Source organism: Phodopus roborovskii, unplaced genomic scaffold (assembly GCF_943737965.1).
Source record: "Phodopus roborovskii unplaced genomic scaffold, PHOROB, whole genome shotgun sequence".
Taxonomy (NCBI): Eukaryota; Metazoa; Chordata; class Mammalia; order Rodentia; family Cricetidae; genus Phodopus; species Phodopus roborovskii.
In genome coordinates this window covers 765455-788012 of record NW_026126549.1, presented here as the reverse complement: position 1 = coordinate 788012, position 22558 = coordinate 765455, and the positions used below count along the sequence as shown (strand labels likewise).

Here is a 22558-nt window from a genome sequence, read left to right as displayed (position 1 = left end):
GTGTGTAGAAGCTACGACAGCCGGAACCAGCATGAGATTATCCGCTGCTTGAAAGCTTTCATGAACAACAAGGTAAGATTTTTCCCTATTTTGGCCCCAGCCATCATTTAGATCTTCATTATTTATCCTCCTCCTCCTGCTAGAAGAAGAAACCGAGGCTTGAAGCTTTGGCTCTCCTTTCCATACTGTAACTGTACTTTACTACCACAGATATAAGACTCCATGGAATTCTTTCCCCTAGTTCTAATTTTTGTTTCAGAGGGTAGGCTAAGTGTTCTTGTACTTTATGTTCTTTTACTAATCTTGTTATTTGACCTGTAGTTACTGTTTGGAGATGGTTACTTTATTTCCTACATTAACTCTGTCCCAGTCTTAAGAAGTTCAAGTTTCCCTTAAGTTTGATTGAACTCTTGTTGCTCCACCTCCCAAGTGCTGGGATTACAGGTGTATGCCAGTATGCCATTTCTTCCAGAATATTCATTCTTACTTGAGATTTCTTTTCTTTTCTTTTTCAAGACAGGGTCTGGTCTTACTATACATCCCTGGCTGTATTGGAACTCACTATGTACACATGAAATTTTGTTGTATGTCTTAGGAAATTTACTTTGTTGTAATCATCTCTGTTCAGCTATTATTGGGAAAATATTCTCTACTCCTGTGCTAGTTTCTAGAGTCTACAAAGTGGGCATCTTAAACAACAAAAAATTCATTGTCTCAGTTCTGAAGGATGGAAGTCCAAGATCTCATGTCAGCCAGCACTGGTTCTTTCCGAGGCTGGGAGGAAGAATGTGTTCTGTGTTTCCATCCTGCTTTCCGTAGCTCACTGGCACTGCTTTATGGATGCATATTCTTATTTCTGCTTCATGTTTTTGTGATGTTCTCTCTCTCTCTCTCTCTCTCTCTCTCTCTCTCTCTCTCTCTCTCTCTCTCTCTCTCTGTGTCTGTGTGTGTGTGTGTGTGTGTGCGCGCGTATATATTGTAGATTTTCTCCCTTATATAGGGACCAGGCATACTGGATTAAGACCCTGCCTTGCTCTACTGGGCCTTCATTGTCATTTAGCTAAACTTATCTGCAACAACTATATCCCAAGAGGATACATTCTGGGGTCCTAGGGGGTTAACATTCTTACATATATTTAAGGAGATGACATTCTACTCATAAAAAGATCTAACCATGTCCTTGTTTATGTGTGTTGTCCTTAAGCCTCCCTCCTTTGTTCTTGTCTTACCAGTTTGGAATCAAAACCATGTTGGAGGCAGAAGAAGGAATCCTACTGCTGGTCAGAGCCATGGATCCTGCTGTCCCCAATATGATGATTGATGCAGCTAAGTTGCTGTCTGCTCTTTGTATCCTACCACAGCCAGAGGACATGTATGTGGCTGGACTTTTGTGCTTTCTCATTTTATCATCTTCTTGTAGCATAGAGGAAAGTTATTTCAGTGTGCTCCTGGTCTTAGAGGCTAAGTAGTAAGGCCATATTTCCTCTCAGAAGTGAATGTTAGGGTCTTAGCACAGGTAGAGTATTTGAAGATGCACAATACTTCAAACAGAAATTTTTGATACCATCATGATACTACAAGTAGAAAATTCCATACTGTGAAACTTGGTTATGTATACAGTAGTATTAGCAATACTGTATAAAACTACCTTTGGGCTATAAGGTATTTGAAACATGAGTTTCATGTTTAGGCTTGAATATCATCCTCAAGGTAAACTCATTTTGTATATGCAAATATTCCAAAGTATCTTTTAACTATAAGACATGATTTAAAGCATTTTGAAAAGGATAGTCGAGCTGACTTAAGAAATGATTGTAGCTGGCAAGATAACTCTGAGTAAAGGCATTTCAAGACCTATCATACTAGGAGAGAATGAATCCTAGTTATGAATACACCATGATACATGTCATAACACACATAAGTACACAAATGTACACAAATACAAATGTAATCCATTAATTGAAAAAAGACCAGTGAAATGGCTCAGAGGGTAAGGCACCTACTGCTAATAATGATGAATGATGACCTGAGTTCAATCCCAGGGACCTACTTGTCCTATGCATGTGTGTGCACATGTCCATGTACACACACACACACACTTTAAAAATTTAAGCTTCCTAAATGGCGATGACTGATGTGTCTATTGAAATCTATTAAGGGGTCAGAGAAATGGCTCAGGGGTTAAGAACCCTGGATATTCTTCTGGAGGACCCAGGTTCTATTCCCAGCATCCACATGATGGCTCACAACTATCTGTTACTTCATTTCCAGGGAATCCAATGTCCTCTTCTCATATCTGGGCACCAGACATGCACATGATACACAGGCATACACACAGGCAGAACACTCACATAAAGTAATAAATTTTAAAACAAGGAGTAGCAGGCTTATATCTTAGATGGGCTATTGTTGCTGTGATGGAGCACCATGACCAAAAGCAGTTTGGGAAGGAAAGGGTTTATTTGGCTTAACTTATCCCAATTTAAAGTCTATTGAGGGAAGCCAAGGCGGGAACTCAAACAGGGCAGGAATCTTCCTGGCAGGAGCTGATGCAGAGGCCATGGAGGGGAGCTGCTTACTAGCTTTCTCAACCTACTTTTTTTATAGAACCCAGCACCACCAGCCTAACCCTAACCCTAACAGACCTGCCCACAGCCCATCTTATGGAAGCATTTCTCAATTGAATTATCTCCTCTCAAATGTCTCTAGCTTATGTCAACTTGACATAAAAACCAGCCAGCATAGCTTATCTGCTACTTCTTCATTGATATCTGCTTTACCTGAAACAAAAGTTTCTTTTTTTATTGTCTCATACATACATACATACATACATACATACATACATGCATATATATATATATATATATAATTTTAGAAGCAGCCCATTATCTTAATAATCAGCAGTATTAGAAGTATATGAAGTAAAAATTTAACAGCCCATTCTTACCGCAAATCCTGCTTTGAAAAGAACCATTGCTAATGGCTTACATAAACATTTTGTTTTCTTGATTCTTAGAAATCTTGCAGTCTTAAGAGCTGAGAAATGATAGTTTATGCCCATAAACTATTACATATGTAGAACATATTTTTGATTTCCTAGAAATGTTAGTTTAACAAAAGTAAAATCACACACACCCTTTTTTCCAGTTCCCTAATCCCCTCCCCTTTGTGTTTTTAAGACAGAATTGTTTTTAGTCTGGGCTGGCCTCAAACTCATTATATAGACCTGGTTAGACATATATGATCTCAGCCTCCTGAGTCCTGGGATTACACTTGTGTGCCACCATATTCAGCTTCAACTTGATTATTTTTATTTAACAGTAGATTTTGGACATCATTCTTTATTGATACTTAATAAACTTGCTTTATTATTTTTAATGGCCATGTAGCATTTTGTATGTATGCACATAAAATACTACAAACTGATTCTGCACTCTATCTTGTTTATTTTAACACTCCTTCTATTTCTGGACTTTAGGTATTCTTAAGCAGATTCTGACTTGGTAGATAAGAATTTTTTTCTATTACCAATGACTCCATAACCAACATCTCTCTATATAGTTTCTATTACGTTTATGCATTTATATTGGATAGATTTCTAGAAGTGGACCACTTGTAATGTGTACTAGAAAGTGATTAGTACTCTTAGTATTAAATGGTCCTTAAAAAGAGTAATTCATGTTTCATACCTCAGAGGTCTTAATTTTGTATTCATGGTTAAGAGTTTAGGAAGGGTTTTAGGAAATTGTTTTCTCAAAAAATAGTCCATTGCTTTTGTCAGATTCTAGTGTCTATGGGAGTTAAGAGAATAATTTCAGAAACCTGAAGCATTGATAATGTCTAATTAGTGTATTTCCTGTTAAATCTATCCATGTCTGTGTCAGTGCACCTGAGCCACTTACTCTCCTTTATCTTGGACAGGAATGAACGAGTTCTGGAAGCAATGACAGAGAGAGCTGAAATGGATGAGGTTGAACGCTTCCAGCCACTGTTGGATGGGTTAAAAAGTGGGACTTCAATTGCACTCAAAGTATGTATATATATATACACCCTTGAAACTGGGTGAACAATAGAATAGAATAGAATAGAATAGAATAGAATAGAATAGAATAGAATAGAATAGAATTCAAAATGGAAAGACCAGAGTTCATGTGTTGTTCATTTTTCTGTGATATGGGAAATTCAACCTAGGACTTTGCTTATGTTGCGTAAGTCCCCTACTTCTGAACTACCACTGAACAAAGGAGCTGGGAGCCCCTTTTAATTTTTTATTTTGAGATATTTTTATTTTGTATTATAGTTTGGGCTGGCTTCAGACTCATATAGTCCAGGCTAGATATATCTGCTCCTCTTGCCCCCCAAGTTCTGGAATTACACATGTGGTAATTGCCCAGGAAAGCATTGGTGATCTTCCTGCCTCCTTAAGTATGGGCCTATACCACCATGTCTAGCGTCTTTTGGCCTTTTAATAGACTATATAGGGGCTGGAGAGATGGTTCATTAGTTCAGAGCATATACTGCTCTTCCAGAGGACCAAGTTCAATTCCCAGGACCCTTGTCAGACAGCTCACAACTGTCAGTAACTCCAGTTTTTGAGACAGGGTTTCTCTGTGTAACATTCCTGGCTGTCTTAGAACTTGCTTTGTAGACCAGGCTGGCCTGGAACTCAATGAGATCCACCTGTCTCTGCTTCCTGAGGGCTGGGATTAAAGGAGTGCACCATCACCACCCTGTGCTCTGGCCTCCTTGAACACTGGCATTCAGGCATTCATGTGTGCATACGCACGCATACATAATTGAAAATGATACAAATTTTTAATAAAAACAGTAGAGTGATTCTCAACTATGTTTTTTATATTTTAGTGGTTTTTTTTTCCCTCCTGAAAAAAAATGATTTTTTTTCTCTAAAAAATAAAGAACTACTTTTTCCTCCTTGTGATAGTGGGGGATAAACCAGTTATTTATTAGCACCCTATGAAAGTCAAGGTTAGATCCTTGGATTCATTTATACACTAAGTACTCCAGACTTGCACTCAATAATGTTTTGTTGCTCTAGTAAAATAGTCTTTCCTATAGTTTTTCTTATGTATCTTTTATGGAGCTCCAGAATGTACATAAATAGTGGAATCCTTATCTATAAGACTTATTTGTTAGGGGTTGGTGGGGGGGCAGGGGAGGAGGGGAGGAAGAGGAAACTGGAATTGATATGTAAAACAAGCTTGTTTCTAATTTAAATAAAAAAGACTTACTGTTGACATAGCATCTGGATTTACTTATTTCAGGTGGGATGCCTACAGCTGATCAATGCTCTCATCACTCCTGCCGAAGAACTTGACTTCCGAGTTCACATTCGAAGTGAACTGATGCGCTTGGGGCTGCATCAGGTGTTGCAGGTAAGATAAAACGTTTCATTAGAAAGTCTGGATTGTTCCTACCTGCTCACACAGCCCTGATCGTCCCTGAGGTGATTCTGGTTTTCAGCTTAAACACTAGGTCGGAAGGTTTGGATTTCTAGGCACATAGGATTCCCAGATTTCTTCTGTCGTTGCCAGGAGCTTCGGGAGATTGAAAATGAGGATATGAGAGTACAGCTATCCGTGTTTGATGAACAAGCAGATGAAGATTTCTTTGATCTGAAGGGACGGTTGGATGATATCCGCATGGAGATGGAATATCCTTTTATGACTGATGACTGAATTATGGAATAGTGTGGAAAATGATGACCTAGAACAGGGCATAAGGCTGGGTGTGGTGGTACATGCACTTAGGAGGATATCTTGAGTTTGAGGACAGCCTGGTCTGCATAGTGAGCTCCAGGCCATCTTGGGCTACATAGAGAGACCCTGTCTCAAAAACAATTTTTATTATTAATAAACAAAGCTGGTGTCTTCATATTGCTGTCCAGAAAAGCCAGTAAAAGTGATTCTTTTTTAACATGAAAGCATCCATTAACCTGGCAGCCAGTGAAGTGGTAAAGTAACAGATGTTACAACCAGATTGCCCTCACATCCTAAAGCATCCATCCAAATCTGTATGTTTCCTAGAACATGATAACTTACTGAGATGGGTGCTATATAGAACTCTGGACCGATAAGCAATATTACTATTAGTATTTCATTATCTGCCACATGTACCTTTAAGGTGGTTCTGTTTTTAGTTTCTGTCTTAGATCCTCAAGCTAAATACTAGGAATCCTGTGTCTATGGATAGTAGCACTCTTGGTTAAAGGAACTAGTGATGTTTTAGGAACAGCTCTGAGAGTGGAAGTGGCATCTTACTACTTTTTGTTGAGTAAGCCATCTGTCAAGCAGTTTCTAAATATTTGATTTCCTTAGCCTGTCCTTTCTACTGACTTTGGTGAAGTCTTCCAGATTCTTTTAAACACAGTGAAAGATTCAAAGGCAGAGCCACACTTCCTGTCCATCCTGCAGCATCTCTTATTGGTCCGAAATGATTATGATGCTAGGTAAGCTGATAGACCTGTGGGAAATTTTGAGTCTAAGTGGAAAAGTGGTGTCTTTAAGTTCTAGAAAGTTTATAAAGAAATGAAAAAGACTGTGTTAGGTTCATTAGTCACAGATCTAAAGGAAGTTGTCAACTGTTTGATCCATTGATCAATTGCTTTAATTCAGTTAAAAGACACCTCTTTGGAATAGGTCATTGTGTATCAAGTATAGTGTCCTTCGAATGTAGTGGGTAAGATAGACGGTAAAGAGAGATGGTAACCTAAAATCCATCCTGGTTTCCTGTAGGTAGACATCAGCATTAGCCTGACAAGAAGGCTCATAAGAATCAAGTCTTACTATTTATTTAGATGTGAAACTATTGGCACTGGGAAGCAGATATTAAGAAAGTATGTTGGGATGGAGGGATTGCTCAGTAGTTAAATATGCATACTGTTCTTGTGGAGGACCCAGCAGTTCCTGGCACTCACATCAGCTTCACAAACCACCTGTAATTTATACATGTGCATATACACAGATACATACACAATAAATAAGTCTTTTTAAGTGTCCGTGGGTGCCTGCTAGGTTGCATTTGCATACGTGTGTGTGTGTGTGCGCGCGTACGTGTATGTGTAGACCAGTGCGTGTGTGTACACATGTCAGCATTCATGGTTTCCGTATGCTGAGTACATGATTTACCACTGGTCTACAGTCCCCCAGCCTGTAGGAGTTGAGTATCTGAAGTAGAAAGAATGAAAGCTGATCTAGAAGAAGAGCATCCCCTAGCACAGCAGTGACACTTCCATTAGCTTCACCAAAGCTCTTTTCAGAATACTTGTTCTTAATTCTTTTTATTGTCAAAGCAGTTAACCTTTCTTGTTCCAGAATACTTCTGGAAGTTACATTTTGATAAGTCTGTTTTGTTTCTTTCATAGGCCACAGTACTATAAATTGATTGAAGAATGTATTTCTCAGATAGTTCTACATAAGAATGGGACTGATCCTGACTTCAAGTGCCGGCACCTCCAGATTGATATCGAGGGATTGATTGGTAAGCATGCTTTGCTACTTGGTTCCTGAAGACACTCAGTGCTTCTACTCTTTGTTTTCTTCTTTCAGTCAAAGAAGAAATCATTCTTGTCCCTACTTTTGTTCTCAGTATACTCTCTTTGTTAGAGTTATGTAGTCTCTTTATTTCTGCACAAATTGAAAATCTTGCCCTTTCTTACACACTGTTTTTTGCAGAGACTTCAGCTGTTTTCTGACCCTGCTGGTTTCAAAATCACAAATGTCACATAGGCATTCTTCATGTGATTGCCTTACCTTGCACTTAGAATTCATAGCTCGAGGGCCAGCAAAGTGTCAGTAAGTAGAGGTATTTGCATGCAAGCCTCAGGACCTGAGTTTGTGCCCCAAATTCCATATAATGGCAAGAATCACTCTTGATAGTTGTCATCTGACTTCTACATGTATTACATACACATGCCTATACTCAACACATACATATATACTCATATACACACAAAAAATAAAAGTTATATACATACAATTTAAAAAAGTATAAATTGTATTTAATTGAAACTTGCATTTCTTGTTCTAGTGTAGAACATTAAGAGTAACAGCAACAAAAGGATAGACAACTAACTAAGCCAGGCGTGGTGGCTCACACCTTTAATCCCAGCACTCGGGAGGTAGTGGCAGGTGTATCTCAGTGAGTTCAAGGCCAGCCTGGTCTACAAAGCAAGTTCCAGGACAGCCAGGACTGTTAGAGAAACCCTGTCTCGAAAACATACAAACAAAAAAGGACAAACAACTGCCCTTGAGTATATTGGAGGCTTAGGAGCAGGAGTGCAGGCTTGGGGAACTGAGAACTTTACTTACTGAGTTGTTTCCATATCACATTGTTTTTTCTTTTCAGATCAAATGATTGATAAAACAAAGGTGGAGAAATCCGAGGCCAAAGCTACAGAGCTGGAAAAAAAGGTGTGTGTGAGGGGATCAGTGCTAGAGTTCTTGCTTATCATGTGAGAAAGCTTAGGTTTAGTTTTTAGTGTTATCCACAAATATGTACATATGAAAAAATACACATATACACACAAGTAAATTTGGTGTGTTATTTTCCTTTGAAAGTAATTGTTTTTTGACATGTGAGACAGTATTGCCTATGATATTTTGAAAGCATTCAGAATCTAAAGATTCCTATGAGGAAATCTTGTTAATGGGAAAGAGGGTGTTGATGTGAAATGAGAAGCTAGAGGAGAGGAGATCTTGCAAGTGTTCTTGGGCTACCAGGCCAGATAGCAAAGACAGATGATACTCTATGTAAGTGTGCATCTGAAGTCTTACTCCAGGACAATAGGAATTGGAATATTTTTCAATTCCTTTCATTTCTGTAGTAATTAAGGATTAGTGCTGTGGCTGGAATTGGACAAGGCAGCTGGTCTGGTTTGTCTCAGTTGGGGTGACTATTGCTGTGATGAAACACTATGACCAGAGGCAACTTGGGGAGGGAAGGAAGGGTTTATTTCACTCACACGTCCATGTAACAGTTCATCATCAAAGGCAGCTGGGGCAGGAACTCACAACCTGGAGAAGGCAGGAACTGATGCAGAGGCCATGGAGGCTTGCTACTTACATGGCTTGCTCAGCCTGCTTTCTTAAAGTAGCCAGAAACACCAGCCTATAGAGGTGGTCCTGCCTACAATGGACTGAACCCTCCACACTCATCACTGATTAAGAAAATGCCCCCACAAGCTTGCCTATAGTCCAATTTTACAGGGGTCCCCCCCCCTTTTTTTTTTTTTTTTTTTTTTGGACTTTTGGGATAGGATTTCTTGGGCTGGAGGAATAGCTCAGCCGTTAAAGGCTAGGCTCACAACCATAAATATAAGAGATAGGATTTCTCCCTATAGCTTTAACTGTCCTAGAACTCACTCTTTGGACCAGACGGTCTGAAACCCCACCTTTCTCTGCCTCCTGAGTGCTGCCCCACCACTGCCTATCTATGGGGCATTTTCTCAAGTGAGGCCCCTCCTCTCTGGTGACTCTAGAAGTAGGAAGACTATGAATATGATCTCTTGTCTCCTCCCCCTTTTAACTTTGATGTTAAAGTCAAGATCATACTGTTCTTTTCTAAGTATTACTTAGGTGCATCAGTAAGCTCTATAGAGTAGTTTTTGAGACAAAATAGTGAATTACATGAACTAGCCCTTACGCTCCTAACTGGGATGAACAGTATCCTAGTTTGCTTTCTGTCACCGATCAACACCACTCCTAAAGCAACTTGGAGAGGAAAGGGTGTATTTCATCTTCCGATTGATAGTCTGTCATCAAGGGAAGCAAAGGTGGGAGCTTAAAGCAGATGCTAGAAGAATGCTGCTTACTGGCCTCTTACCATTGGCTTGATCAGCTAGCTATCTTTTTACACATCCCAGGTCTCCCTGCCTAGAGATGTCATAGCCCACAGTGGACTGAATCTTCCTGCATCAGTTAGCAGTTAGGAAGATGCTACATAGACATAACCAAAGGCCAGTCTGATCTGAGCAATTTTTCAGTTGAGGTTCGTGTTGTGTTGTGTTAACAGCTGAAGTGAGCACAGAAAGATTGTTGGGAGTCTGTTTTTTTTTTTTTTTTTTTTCCTTCCTTCTTTAGTTGGACTCAGAGTTAACAGCCCGGCATGAGTTACAAGTAGAAATGAAGAAGATGGAAAATGACTTTGAGCAGAAACTTCAGGATCTTCAAGGAGAAAAGGATGCATTGGATTCTGAGAAGCAGCAGATTGCTACAGAAAAACAAGATCTGGAAGCAGAGGTGTCCAAACTGACGGGAGAGGTAATGTTTGAGCAGGACAGCAGCATGCTTGCAGCTGTGTTGGTCATAGGGCCACAGGGTCATAGGTTCCCTGTGCTAGGGAAGAACAAGATCATCAGGTAGATGGTGTGTGTTGTAACAGTCATTTACTGGTTTTAGTCTTGAGAGTATAGTATATAAGACAAAACATTTAGAAAATACAGAAAAATGTCAAGAATGACACAGTCCAGAAATAATTAGTAAACTCTTGGCTTATTTGCCCATCCAACTTAATTTATACTTCTGTGACACCTTCATTCTCCTTTCTGTACAGTTACAAATGCTTAGATAACCCATAAAACTGCTAGCTTGATTTATTTGTAGTTGTGAGATTAACTGTATAGCACATCTGTTTTATAGTCAAACAAACTCAAAGCACAGTAAAGAACACGGAGACTTGAGTTCCAGTTTTACACTACTACTAAGTGTCAGTGTGACTTCGAGAAGAATTATGTGACCTGACCACTCAGTACATCTATAGTTGAACAGAAATTGGGATTCAGTGGTTTCTTAGGTCCTTTTCAGCTCCTGTAGCCTTTGAAGTGGGGTGAAAAGTACTTAGTCTGTGTTGCTTCTTTAGGTTGCCAAGCTGTCAAAAGAACTAGAAGATGCCAAGAAGGAAATGGCTTCTCTCTCTACTGTGGCTGTCGCTCCTTCTGTTTGTTGCAGTGCTGCTGTCCCTCCTGCCCCTCCTCTGCCTGCAGGCCCTGGCACTGTTATTCCACCCCCCCCACCCCCACCCCCACCCCCTCTTCCTGGTGCCCCTCCTTTGCCTGGGGTCACTGCCATCCCCCCACCCCCTCCTTTGCCTGGCAGTGCTGCTGTGCCCCCTCCCCCTCCTTTACCTGGGGTCACTGCCATTCCCCCACCCCCTCCCTTGCCTGGCAGTGCTGCTGTACCCCCTCCCCCTCCTTTACCTGGGGCTACTTTCATCCCCCCACCCCCTCCCTTGCCTGGCAGTGCTAGTATACCGGCTCCCCCTCCTTTGCCTGGAAGTGTTGGGCCCCCCCCACCTCCTCCCTTGCCTGGAGGACCAGGACTGCCTCCCCTCCCTCCCCCTTTACCTGGAGGCCCTGGCATTCCTCCACCTCCCCCTGGAATGGGCATGCCTCCACCTCCCCCCTTTGGATTTGGGGTCCCTGCAGCCCCAGTTCTGCCATTTGGATTAACACCTAAAAAAGTTTATAAGCCAGAGGTGCAGCTCCGGAGGCCAAATTGGTCCAAGGTAAGTTTTTCTCCAACATCAGATCTTGAACTACTATCCTTGACTTATTTTTGTGTATACATAGGCTACCCACTGTTAAGGCTCATATCTGTCCTTCAAGTTCTACTTGTGTTTATGTTTATATAACATCTCTATTTCAAATATTACCAAAGAAAGATCTTTGGGCCCTATGTGAATATACTTTAATTAAACTTAACCTATCTTAATACATTTGGCCTTTACTCTGATAAAGTGAGTACTATGGTAGTTTGACAGTTGTCAATTCACTAGGGTGCAAATAACTGAAATTGTGCTTGTATAGCCTACGATATGTTTGATGTGTTTGTGGCCTCTGTGGTTAGTTGGGTCAGTCTTTTGCTTCTAGAAACTAAGTTAAATGTAGCCAGATTGATGGGGGAAACAGAACAAGGAACATCGGGGGGGGGGGGAAGGTTTTAATGCTTATGGAAATAGAAGATTTGGGATTAGGGGGAAATCAGTATAACTGATTTTGATTCTTGACTAGTTACCAGTAAACAGATGAGAAGCATTATCTCCTGATCCCCTATGAAGGGCACAGCTATGGTCTGTGTCCTGAGTTAGTCACAGGCTAGTCAACACTGCTGATAATTATAGAGTCACTTTTCTAGCACAGGGAATTCAGAGTTCAGCCCAATAGCTCTTACTGCCTGTCTGTTAATACAGTTTGTGGCTGAGGACCTTTCCCAGGACTGCTTCTGGACAAAGGTGAAGGAGGACCGCTTTGAGAACAACGAGCTTTTTGCCAAACTTACCCTTGCATTCTCTGCCCAGAGCAAACGTGAGTGCTCTCCTTAGTTCCAGGCAGGGGAAGCTTTTCCCTTCCCTGGCCAGGGTAGAATGGGGTTGGGAAGAAGAGACATTTACTTTTCCAATATTTTTGTATTATGGGGTTTCTGGGGTTGAGAAAGAGAATTGCTGCTTATAAGTATTTTGTGCCAGTATATTGACAGGAATACAAGGTACCAAAGCTCATCTTAGGCCCATTTTGATAGTTATCTTGAATGGGTTATGGTTCTGTCTTAAAATAATGTCTCCAGGCTAGAGTATTTAATTAGTATGGTTATCAAGTACCTTGGACAAGTTGGGTGGCTGAGCTACAACTGTCTACAATATCTAAGTTCCACGTATAATTCCTGTTCTGCTTCTTTCCAATATCTGATGCTTTTTCCTCCTGGACCTTGGTTCCTGCAGCTTCCAAAGGTAAGAATGCAAAAGAACCTTTTAATTGGGTCTGTTGAGTATTAGAGAAAAGGATTAAATAAATGTAAAGGAATTTCTCTTTAGAGGATGGAAATTTACTAGCCCCACCCCCCCTCCACAGAGACCCTCAGTGACAGTGCTAACAAGTTGGTTCAAGTGGAAGTTTCATATACAGGTTCCCTGTTTGGTCCACATTGAAATCTTATCAAACAGTAGATTGTGTTTTTTTCTCTGCTGTAGCAAGCACAGACTGAACAGTTAGAGGTCTTTCCTGGGGTTATATTGCCAAACCCTAGTACTGTAGCCTGTGGTTTCTAATACTTTTTTTTTTTTTTAACCTTCAGTATGCTTGCCTTTATTTTAGGACTTTAGATTTTTATCAGGGAAGAGATTTGAGCTCTTAAAATTTGAGATGTAAGGAGGACCCAGATCTCTACAATATAACACCATGTTTACTTTGTTTCCAGTGATGTACACTGCACAAGGACATCAGTAAACACCTTGGTCCTTAATCTTTTCAGAAGTAGTTTTGAGTACCAGACTGAATATTGAAACAGTTCAGTGTGCTATGGTAGAGGGTTGGTTTTTTTTTTTTTTATGGTGCTGGAATTTGAACCCAGGATTTATGCAAAGTACTTTCCACTAAGCTACATTTCCAGCTCCCAATTTTTTTTTATAATATATATATAGATACACACACACACACACACACACACACACACACACATATATATATATTAATTTGTACCAAGCTTGTTTTACATGTCAATCCCAGTTCCCTCACCCTCCCCTGTCCCCCTCCCAACCCCCATCCCATCCCCTACCTGCTCCCCAGGGAGGGTGAGGCCTTCCATGGGGGATCTTCAAAGTCTCCATATCATTTGGAGCAGGGTCTAGGCCCTCCCCCATATGTCTAGGCTGAGGGAGTATCCCTCTATGTGGAATGGGCTCCTAAAGTCCATTCGTACACTAGGGATAAATACTGATCCACTACCAGAGGCCCCATAGACTGTCCAATCCTCCTAATTGACACCCATGTTCAGGGGGTCTGGGTCGGTCTTATGCTGGTTTCCTAGCTATCAGACAAGTCCATGACCTCCCCCTTGTTCTGGTCAGCTGTTTCTATGGGTTTCTCCAGCCTGATCTTGACCCCTTTGCTCATCACTCCTCCCTGTCTGCAACTGGATTCCAGGAGTTCTCCAACCCCCAGTTTAATTTCAACACTGAAACAAGTGTTTGTTTCCAAATCTCAGTCTTAATACTGAAGATACAAGTGAAGGAAATAAGTGTTCATTATTGTGCTCTCAGTATTCTACCTCACAAGTGACGGAGACATGGTTTAAGTAGCATTCTTAACCACATAGAAAGTTCAAACTGTGACTTTGGAGTTTTGTTCTAGATCTTTGCTTCCCAGAAGTCTGCTTTTCCTGGGAACTTTGGGAAGTTTAAATACCCAGAGACTTCAGCTGCTTTAGCGTCGCTTCATCCTTTGGTTGACAGTGATGTCTTGTTAGTGTAGGCAGAAACATTAGATCAGCAAAAGTCGATTAGTTGCTGTGTGTGTATAGGGTTAGATAGAGAAGAAGAGCTATGTTCTGATGGTAATGTATTCAACTCTAGAAAAACTAGCCCAGGTAGAGAAGTAAGTCATGCTTAGCTACTATAATAGAAGCCCTGCTGAGGTGTTTTCAGCATAGTAGCTGGCCAGTATTGATAGGGAAGTTTGTGGGAATTAAATTTTCTTTATATTATTTCCTTGTATTCACCTTCTTTCTGCTGTTTGTTAAATGTGTCTGTACCCCCTAGGTGTTGTACTAATACTTAAAAATTCTTTTATAACTATCAACTCCTCTAAGAATGGGTAGTGAAGAAAAAAAGAATCTCCATGCCTGCTTCCGGTAGTTAAAGATGTCCCCAGCCACGACCTTATTGAAGTTCAAAAATGTGTGTTTCTGCTGAGCCTTTTGGCATGCACCCATATAATCCCAGTTTTTCAGGAGGATGAACCAGGAGAATTGCAGTCCAAGTCTAGTAGGCACTTAAGAAAATGCAGGGCGGCTTAAGTGGTAGGGCACTTGCCCTGGGCTCCATCCTTGTACCACAAAGAATGGGAAGAAGGAGGGGAGAAAAGAGGAGGAATGTATGCATCTCTTACTAAGAGACAGAAACTTATCCAGAGATGGATGTGGCTGGTTCTCTTTCAGATTTGCTTTGTTTCTGAGCTCTTTTCTTCCTATAAAACAGGAATTCACAGTTCACTCCTTGCTAAGCATGTATGGACTCAGGTTTGGGAAGTCGACACTCTTCCACGTTCTCACCTTGTTTGTTGTGATCAGTAGAGAGTCATTTATCATGGACTCTTGCTCCTGCCTTTTAACTCCTTGGGAACATAATCCAGTAGTTAAGTTTTTTTTTTCATCTTTATTAAAAGAATCAGTACTCAGGTATAGACCAAATCCAACTTGGTTCTATAGCTTATTGCTGTTGATATAGGAGTCAGAGTGTGGGCAATAACAGGTAGCTGGCCCGCCTGCTGCTCCTGACTAATTTTGACTTTAGGCTTCAGGGGGAGTCTTTGGAGGGGGGCAATAATCCCTTCCCCAGCAAGAACAGAGGGTTATTTGTCATTTCCCTGTGACTTTCTTCTGTGCCACCACTAGGTGGCACTCACACAATTGTATCTTTATTAGTAATCACATCTTTTTGCTGTTGCTGTTTTTTGAGACAGGGTCCTTAGCATTGGCTGGCCTGGAACTCACAGGGAAGTTTTGCCTTCATGTCATGATTGCTGGGATTACAGGTGTACAACACTATGTCCAGCTAATGTTAGGAAAGTTCACAGTTTCTGCCACTTAAATGACTAGAAACAGTATTTTAAGAGCTCAGCCTACTTCCCCTGGTCAATGAGTCTCTTTGTAGAAAGATGTCTATTCTGTCTATTTCTAAATGTGTATTAGAGCCAAAGGTATTGTTCACACACCTACTGGGATTGTTTTCCTGTCCTTATTAGCTTGTTAAGGATTTTGAGGAGGGTGAGACCGTTAACACAAAGCGTTTGGGAAGTTCCTAGTGATCTAAAACCGTAAATCTACCCATTATCTAGGTTTTAAGGGATCCAGCCCATACGGTAATGTTCTACGTGTATTTTGTGTTGTTACTTCTGTCCCCAGTGCTGTAAAATGAGCTTGTAAGTATCCTTTTTTATGCCTTGACATACTGAGGGTCTACAGAATCTGATATCATGCCAAGTTTCTGTTGCCACAGGAAGCGCCACAGTCTCAAATCCTTTCCCATCTCCCATATTCCAGTCTCTTAAGAGTCTGTGTATTTTATTCTGTCTTCCAGCTAAGTACTCGAAAGTGTTTTATTGTGCTCTGTAGAATTGATGGTCGGTTCCTAGCACAGCATCGTGTGTCAGCACTGGACTTCCCTCAGCAGTGCGTTCCCTTTGGGTCTCCGCTGTTTTCTTCTGTCACCCTCACTCCAGCAGACCTAGTTGGTGCCCATTTTGTTCTCTGCCCTCACCTTCAGACCCTTCTGCTTTTCTCTACTAGAAACCAACAATTTGGAATCTGAGACCATTTTATGTCACCCACTTCCCTCTATTGACACTGTAAATTATTCTTGAGCTCTCCACACAGTGTTATTGACCATTCGTCATTCTTCCATGCTACTTGTAACTTTCCACAATATCATCCTTTGTTAAAAATTATTTAGTGAGTGCATGGATGTGTGCATGCTACAGTGCGCATGTGGAGGTCACAGGACTTTCAGGAACCAGGTCTCTTCTGCCATGTAGGCCCCTTATCAAAAAAACTCAGGTCATCACGCTTGGTGGCAAGTGCTCTGCCCACTGCACTATCTCCCAGCCCTGATTTCCCCCAGTTCCTATATAAATGGTCATGATTCTAGTAAGATTCTTGCTGCACAAGTCTCTCAGTTACTCCACTCTTTCTCACTTTTCCTCTCCTGTGCTCATTATAAATATAATTTGGCTTGGTGTTTTACCACCTGTGCTGGTCCTGTGTGCTCCCCCGACCCACATTTACAATACTGAGATCAAAGCTGGGCCTCACACAGCTGGTTGAGTGTTTACCACTAACAGCACATCTCCAGCCCACTCTCTTCTCTTCAGGATGGTGACCCCAGCCTGTCTCACCTCCTTGATGACTTCACTCCTCACCTAAAACTAACCTTCATAATAATCATTCCTCTGGTGGTTTTCTTCCATTGAAGGTCTCTCTCATTTCATCATGGTTAGTTAGCAAAACCATGATTCTTGTTAATTCTATGTTCTCATTATATCTATAGCTGTATATCTATAATTATTACTGGAAGAGACCATACACTACCCTTCCCTTCCTGGGTACACTTTCTTCTCTTAGCTTCCCAGATAGTAAGTATTCTTATTTTTATCTCATCGTCTGTTCTTGCTCCCCTACTCAGTCTGTTTCATTGCTTGGTCTTTGCTACTTCTAGACAGTTGTATTTTAAGTATTTTGTGTGTGGGGGGGGGGCATTGATTTAGTTGGTTTTTGATACATGTTTCCCATGCTGACCTTGAACTCAGTAACATAGTCCTGTTAAGCTTTACCCTGCAGACCAGATTGGCCTCAAACACAAAATCTTTTTTGCTTTTCCTCAAGTGCTGGTATTATAGGTTGGCAAGTGCTACCACACTGACCTTTCAGAATTTCTGAGTTTTGTTTCTTTAATTTGTATTCTTTTGTTATATTCATGTAGTATGGGTAGAGGTACAGCACACAGGTACCATGGTGTTTTTTGGAAATCAGAGGACAGCCTGCAAGAGTTGATTCTCACCACTGTGTGCATCAGGAAGGATCAAACTCAGGCTCCAGGATTGGTGGCAAGCACTGTTAGCCACCGAGCCATCCCACCAGCTCCCTCCAAGCATTCTAGTCTATTCAGTTTTGTCCTTTTCTAAACTGATATCTTCACACTTGTCTGTCAAAGGCCCAACACTCCATAGAGAAAAATTGAAGCAATCAGAATGTGAACTTCCAAAGCTTATACCACTGTGTTCCTTATTCTCTGTCTTTTCTGTTACTGTGGTCCTATCTAAAGGCAGTTCCTGATTGACCACCATCATTGCCACAATGAAAATATAAAACAAAACAATCTTCCTTTTCACCTGTGGTGACCACATCTCTCATATGCATATGTTATTCACATAACTAATTTAGATTTAGTTCATGTGAAGAAAACAAGGGAAACATCAAACAGAATTTTATTGGAAAATTAAGGAACAATTATAGTAATAGTATATATGTGCCTTTTAGTACAGCAAACTGATTCCACATGGTAAATACTACTCTGCATTTTGTGGATTTTTTTTTTTTGTTTTTGTATAACATCTCTTATAATGTTATATATAAACTTGCCTTATTGTTTCTTTTTTAAAGTTTCATGTTTGTTGGGTTTCAAATGGACAGTTGTATTCTGTCATGAGTAATACAAGCTAATATAACTAATTCCTCATTGGGAATTTTGTTTCAGTATTTTGTTTTACAAATATTACTACAGGAAAAATCCTATTTATCTTTGTATACTTTATATTTCTGCACAGTGGTTTCTGAAAGGTGATTTTCTTAACCTCAAATTACTGGGATTATAATATTATACCATTTCATACTCCCACCAAAAATAAGAAGTTATCAAAATTTCTGACGAGGAAAAATATATATCATTTTAATCTGTTTACTCATAAAATTGCACCTGAGGTTTTATCCTAGCTCTTTGCTCATCTGTACCGTGAGATTGGTGAGCAGAAAGATGCCTTTTGTCCTGAACTTCTGGTTCTCTTGCTTTCCTCTGTTTTGTTTGTAATCGCATTCTTTGTTTGGCACGGCAATTATAACCTCTGATTCTTATTTTTGACAACTTTTTATGGCCTTTTGCTGCTATTTTTGGTTGTGCTTTGTCCTTTTTATTTTAGATACCAATACCAGACAGAGAGTACCTGCTGCTTTCTTACAGCTAGTACTAGAAGGAAACTTTGTAACTTTTGCTTAAAGTGTTCTGTTGTAGTTCCTGGGAGCACTTACTGGTGGAGATTTAGGGGAAGGTGACATCAGATAAGGATAATTTAACTTTAATTCCTTCTAAAGTACAGGAATCTGAGAAATCTGTCAGCAGCAGTGCCCTTCTCCTTTTCGCCACCAGATGGCACATGGATCTCTCTTATTTTTGATGTGTCATTGTTACGCCTGGTTGTGATGCAGGTTGTGATGCAGTCACGTTAGGAGCGGCCTTGCCACTGTTGTCAAATACAAACTGCTTCTGATCCTGCCCTCTGCTGGTCAGGAGGTTTATTTGCTGGTCTGATCAGTAAAATTAGAGCAGGATGCTGCCTGAGATTTTACCAGTTGCACAGGGTTCTTGTCTCCTGGTGCAATTAATATCTTAGTTCTTCTGAGTTTTGAGGCTGTTATTTTAAGAGTAATAGCATTGTTTCCTTGGGGTCCTGAGCTGGACAGTGCTTTTTAGTCTGACAACTTCATAAAATCATTTCCTTCCTTGCAGAGGACTTAAAGGGAGGCCTGTTTTAGTGAATTTGGTAGCTCTCTAGATATATGTGTGTGACTATATTATAGCATATTCATAGTCTATTTATGTCACTGTTTCTATTGCGTTATTTCAAACATGTTAGAACTGACCTACTGGTTATATATTGCATATTTAAAAACTCCTCACTGTCTCAAGGTAATTCCATCTTTGTAGTTTGCTTCCAACTATTTAAACTCTGGTATGTGCCTATATTAAAATATTAGTGATAAGCATAATTTGAAACCATTATTTAAACCCAGGTTATCATCTAACATGGATTTTTTAAAAAAATGTTTAAAGACCTTTTAAATGTGTTGATTTGATCGTGTAGTTTGAGACTCTGTATACCTTAAGCTTCTGCCATTAGTCAGGATTTAAATGTCTACTTGCACTGTTCAGTCTCCAGCTTTGGTGTGCATAAAGATTCAATGAGGGCATGCTGAACTTCTGACTCCTTGCTCTAGTTCCAGAGAAATAAGCACTGCAGAGCATGCATCCTAACACACACTGGTCTAGCTTGGTTCATCACTTCATGTTTATTTCATTTTCTGCCCTGTCTTCCCACTGCTACAATCTAGAAGCTGCTTTCCACTTTTTTTTTTTTTTTAAGGAACAATTCAATGCCTATGTCAGAATAGCTGTACAAGTGTTATCCGTGTTCTTAAGGGGGTGGTATGAGATTAGTTAGAAATCAGTTTGTCTAGAGGCATTATTTCAGAACTACTTGTTTTTATAAAATTCTTTTCTTGCCATCCTCCCATTCAGATCCCAGTAGCATCATTGTAGAAGGGTGTTTTAAAGTTCCCTGGGGCCAGTCTTTCGGTTAGAGATTGACTCGGTTGGAGAGATGGGTGTCATCACCTCTGTGAAACGGGGAAATAGGGATGGAGAGTGCTCTGGGGCTCTGCAGGCATAGATAGCTCCTGCACAAGTTTGTTTGCTCTGTTGCTGTGGAATCCTAGAGATGGAGAGCAGAGATGTAATCATGAGAAAGAAGAGTGTCTCCAATAAGTATGGTAGCAGAACTGGGCTGTGAAAGAAAGAAGATCGTAATATGGGGGCACTCTTGCTACCTATTGGAGCCCAAAGCTGCTGCTTTGGGAAAACATACTGATCTGAAGGAACCTTATGCTCTTTAAGAATTCTTGAGTCTGAAGCAGATTGCTTGCTGTTGTTGGACCAGGCTTTCAGCGACAAGTTCAGAGAGTGTTTCTATTGAACAGTTGCTCTAGAGCTTTTTTTTGTGCTTTTATCTATTTGTCAGTATGGATAGCCCAGACATTTCTGAACTGAAGACCCTGGAGGACAACCTCATTCCTACTCAGCCTTTTACCTTAGTCTTCCATTCCCACCAATAGAAATAATCATGTTTCTATTCTTAATTCTGTTCCAGGTTTTAAAAATGCAATTATAAGCTAATACAATATGAATTTTGTCCTTCCTGCATTAATCAGGAGATAACATTCTGTCTATGCTGTACTATACTTTGATGCTATATCTTCAGGTTCTTTTTGTAAAAATCTTTGTCACTTAAATCCTAAGTATTATTGTAAACACAAGAATATAGCAAAAATAGGAGACTAACATAATCTTTGCTTTGTTTTGAAATGCTGGTGACATTACCCCACTCTTCCCAGCTTGTGTTTGGCCTCTTGTTCTCTGTATATCCGTTTATATAACACACTGTCTTCTGAGTGGCTGCCCATGTCAAGTATATAAATGTACAGAAGCTCATCCTAGGGCCTTACAGCCATCATAGGTTGGAAGCAAGAGACCAAAATTTTCTGCAGGGAGGGAGGACTTCCATATTATCACCTGGCCATGATAGTGAGGCAGGGACACCACTCCATGGAGTAGTGTGGCACTTCAAGGGAACGAGCATTGCGTCTCAATGTTTTCTTGTTTTTAATCTCAGTTTTTTTTTGTTTGTTTCCTTTAAAAAAAGTTATTCTTTTAGGATTTCATTACAAATGTCTAAGATAATACGCTTTGATTATATTCTCCTACATCACCCTCATTTATCCCTTCCTGCTGAATTCTTCCTTCTTCCCAGCAACACCCCCACCCCCTTCTATTTTCATGTCTTTTCTGTCTGTGGCCCGGTGCATTTAATTAGACTTTCCCATGTGAATGTTTGTCCTTAAGATTAATTGCTCTAGAATGTAAGTGTCCTGTAACTATACCACCTTAAAACTCTTTACTCATAATTAAGAAGAATGTTTGTGACCTGTGATTCCTGGAGAAGCAAGAAGAAAATTATGAATACCTTTCTTAGCAGCTGTTTTATAGGGGGATATATAGAAATAAAAGGGCAGGTGCCGGAATACTATTAAGAACATTAGAAGTTTGTTTGTTTGTTTGTTTGTTTGTTAGAGGCAGAGTTTCTCTGTAACAGCTCTGGCTGTTGTAGACCAGGCATCTGCTTGCCTCTATCTCCCAGTGCTGGGATTAAAGGTGTGAAAAATTCTAAACTTTTTAAAACCATTCTGGCTAGATTTACTATAATGTGGTAACATTTTTATAATAAGAGGAAAAGAATTTTAAGGAAAATTGACTATTGTTCAGGATAGTTAAACAAGAAATTTCTAGAAGTGCTCAGGTCCAGTTACTGTCAAGGAGTTCAGCAAAACAAGCAACATGTCCTTCATTGTCTATATTGATCCTGGCTTAAGTTAGCTTCTCTTTGAAAAAAAAAAATCAGATTACAACATGACAAACTTTGTTTTTCTTGAAGATCCCTTGGGGCAAGGGATCCCATTTAAATGAAGAGACCCTTTCTGTGGAGTAGAATGGAACCATTTCTCCCTCCTGGTCCTATTGTAATTCCAACTCTATTATAAGAACCAGTGGGTTTTCTTTTAAATATGTTAGATTTAATCTGTTAAATCTGTCAAGAAAACCTGTAGAAAAATCTTTCCAAAAAGAATGTCTCCATTTTTCTGTTCTGCTTGCAATTTTCATTTCAGCCACAGTGTGTGCGCAGTTGAGCCATTTTGGCTCAAGTTCCATATTGTGAGGTCAGAGACTAGGGATTGGAGGAGAAGATCAGGTGACTTTCAGTAAGCTGATGACAATCCTGCCCCTCATCCCCTCCCCTTCTCCACCCTTTCCTGGCTCCCAGCTCTGGAACAAAGAAGGAAAAAAACTGCAATATGATGAAAACCAGCAGCTGCTGCTGCAGACGCTGGCTGGGGGCTGGGTGTTTACTCCATCTGTCTCTTTGTTTTGTTCCTACCCCGTTACTTCCCTT

The 22558-nt window shown here is 40.3% G+C and overlaps 1 protein-coding gene across 1 annotated transcript in view; it reads left to right on the top strand.

The window, feature by feature from the left end:
* LOC127234275 (protein diaphanous homolog 1) overlaps positions 1-22558 on the top strand; it is a 73376-nt gene that overhangs the window by 34611 nt on the left and 16207 nt on the right. Inside the window, exons 7-17 of the mRNA XM_051201168.1 lie at positions 9-72; positions 1233-1372; positions 3922-4030; positions 5283-5393; positions 5553-5671; positions 6350-6466; positions 7382-7497; positions 8365-8429; positions 10098-10277; positions 10876-11520; positions 12205-12319. Coding sequence (XP_051057125.1) covers positions 9-72; positions 1233-1372; positions 3922-4030; positions 5283-5393; positions 5553-5671; positions 6350-6466; positions 7382-7497; positions 8365-8429; positions 10098-10277; positions 10876-11520; positions 12205-12319 — 1781 coding nt within the window. The remainder of the gene's footprint in view (positions 1-8; positions 73-1232; positions 1373-3921; positions 4031-5282; positions 5394-5552; positions 5672-6349; positions 6467-7381; positions 7498-8364; positions 8430-10097; positions 10278-10875; positions 11521-12204; positions 12320-22558) is intronic.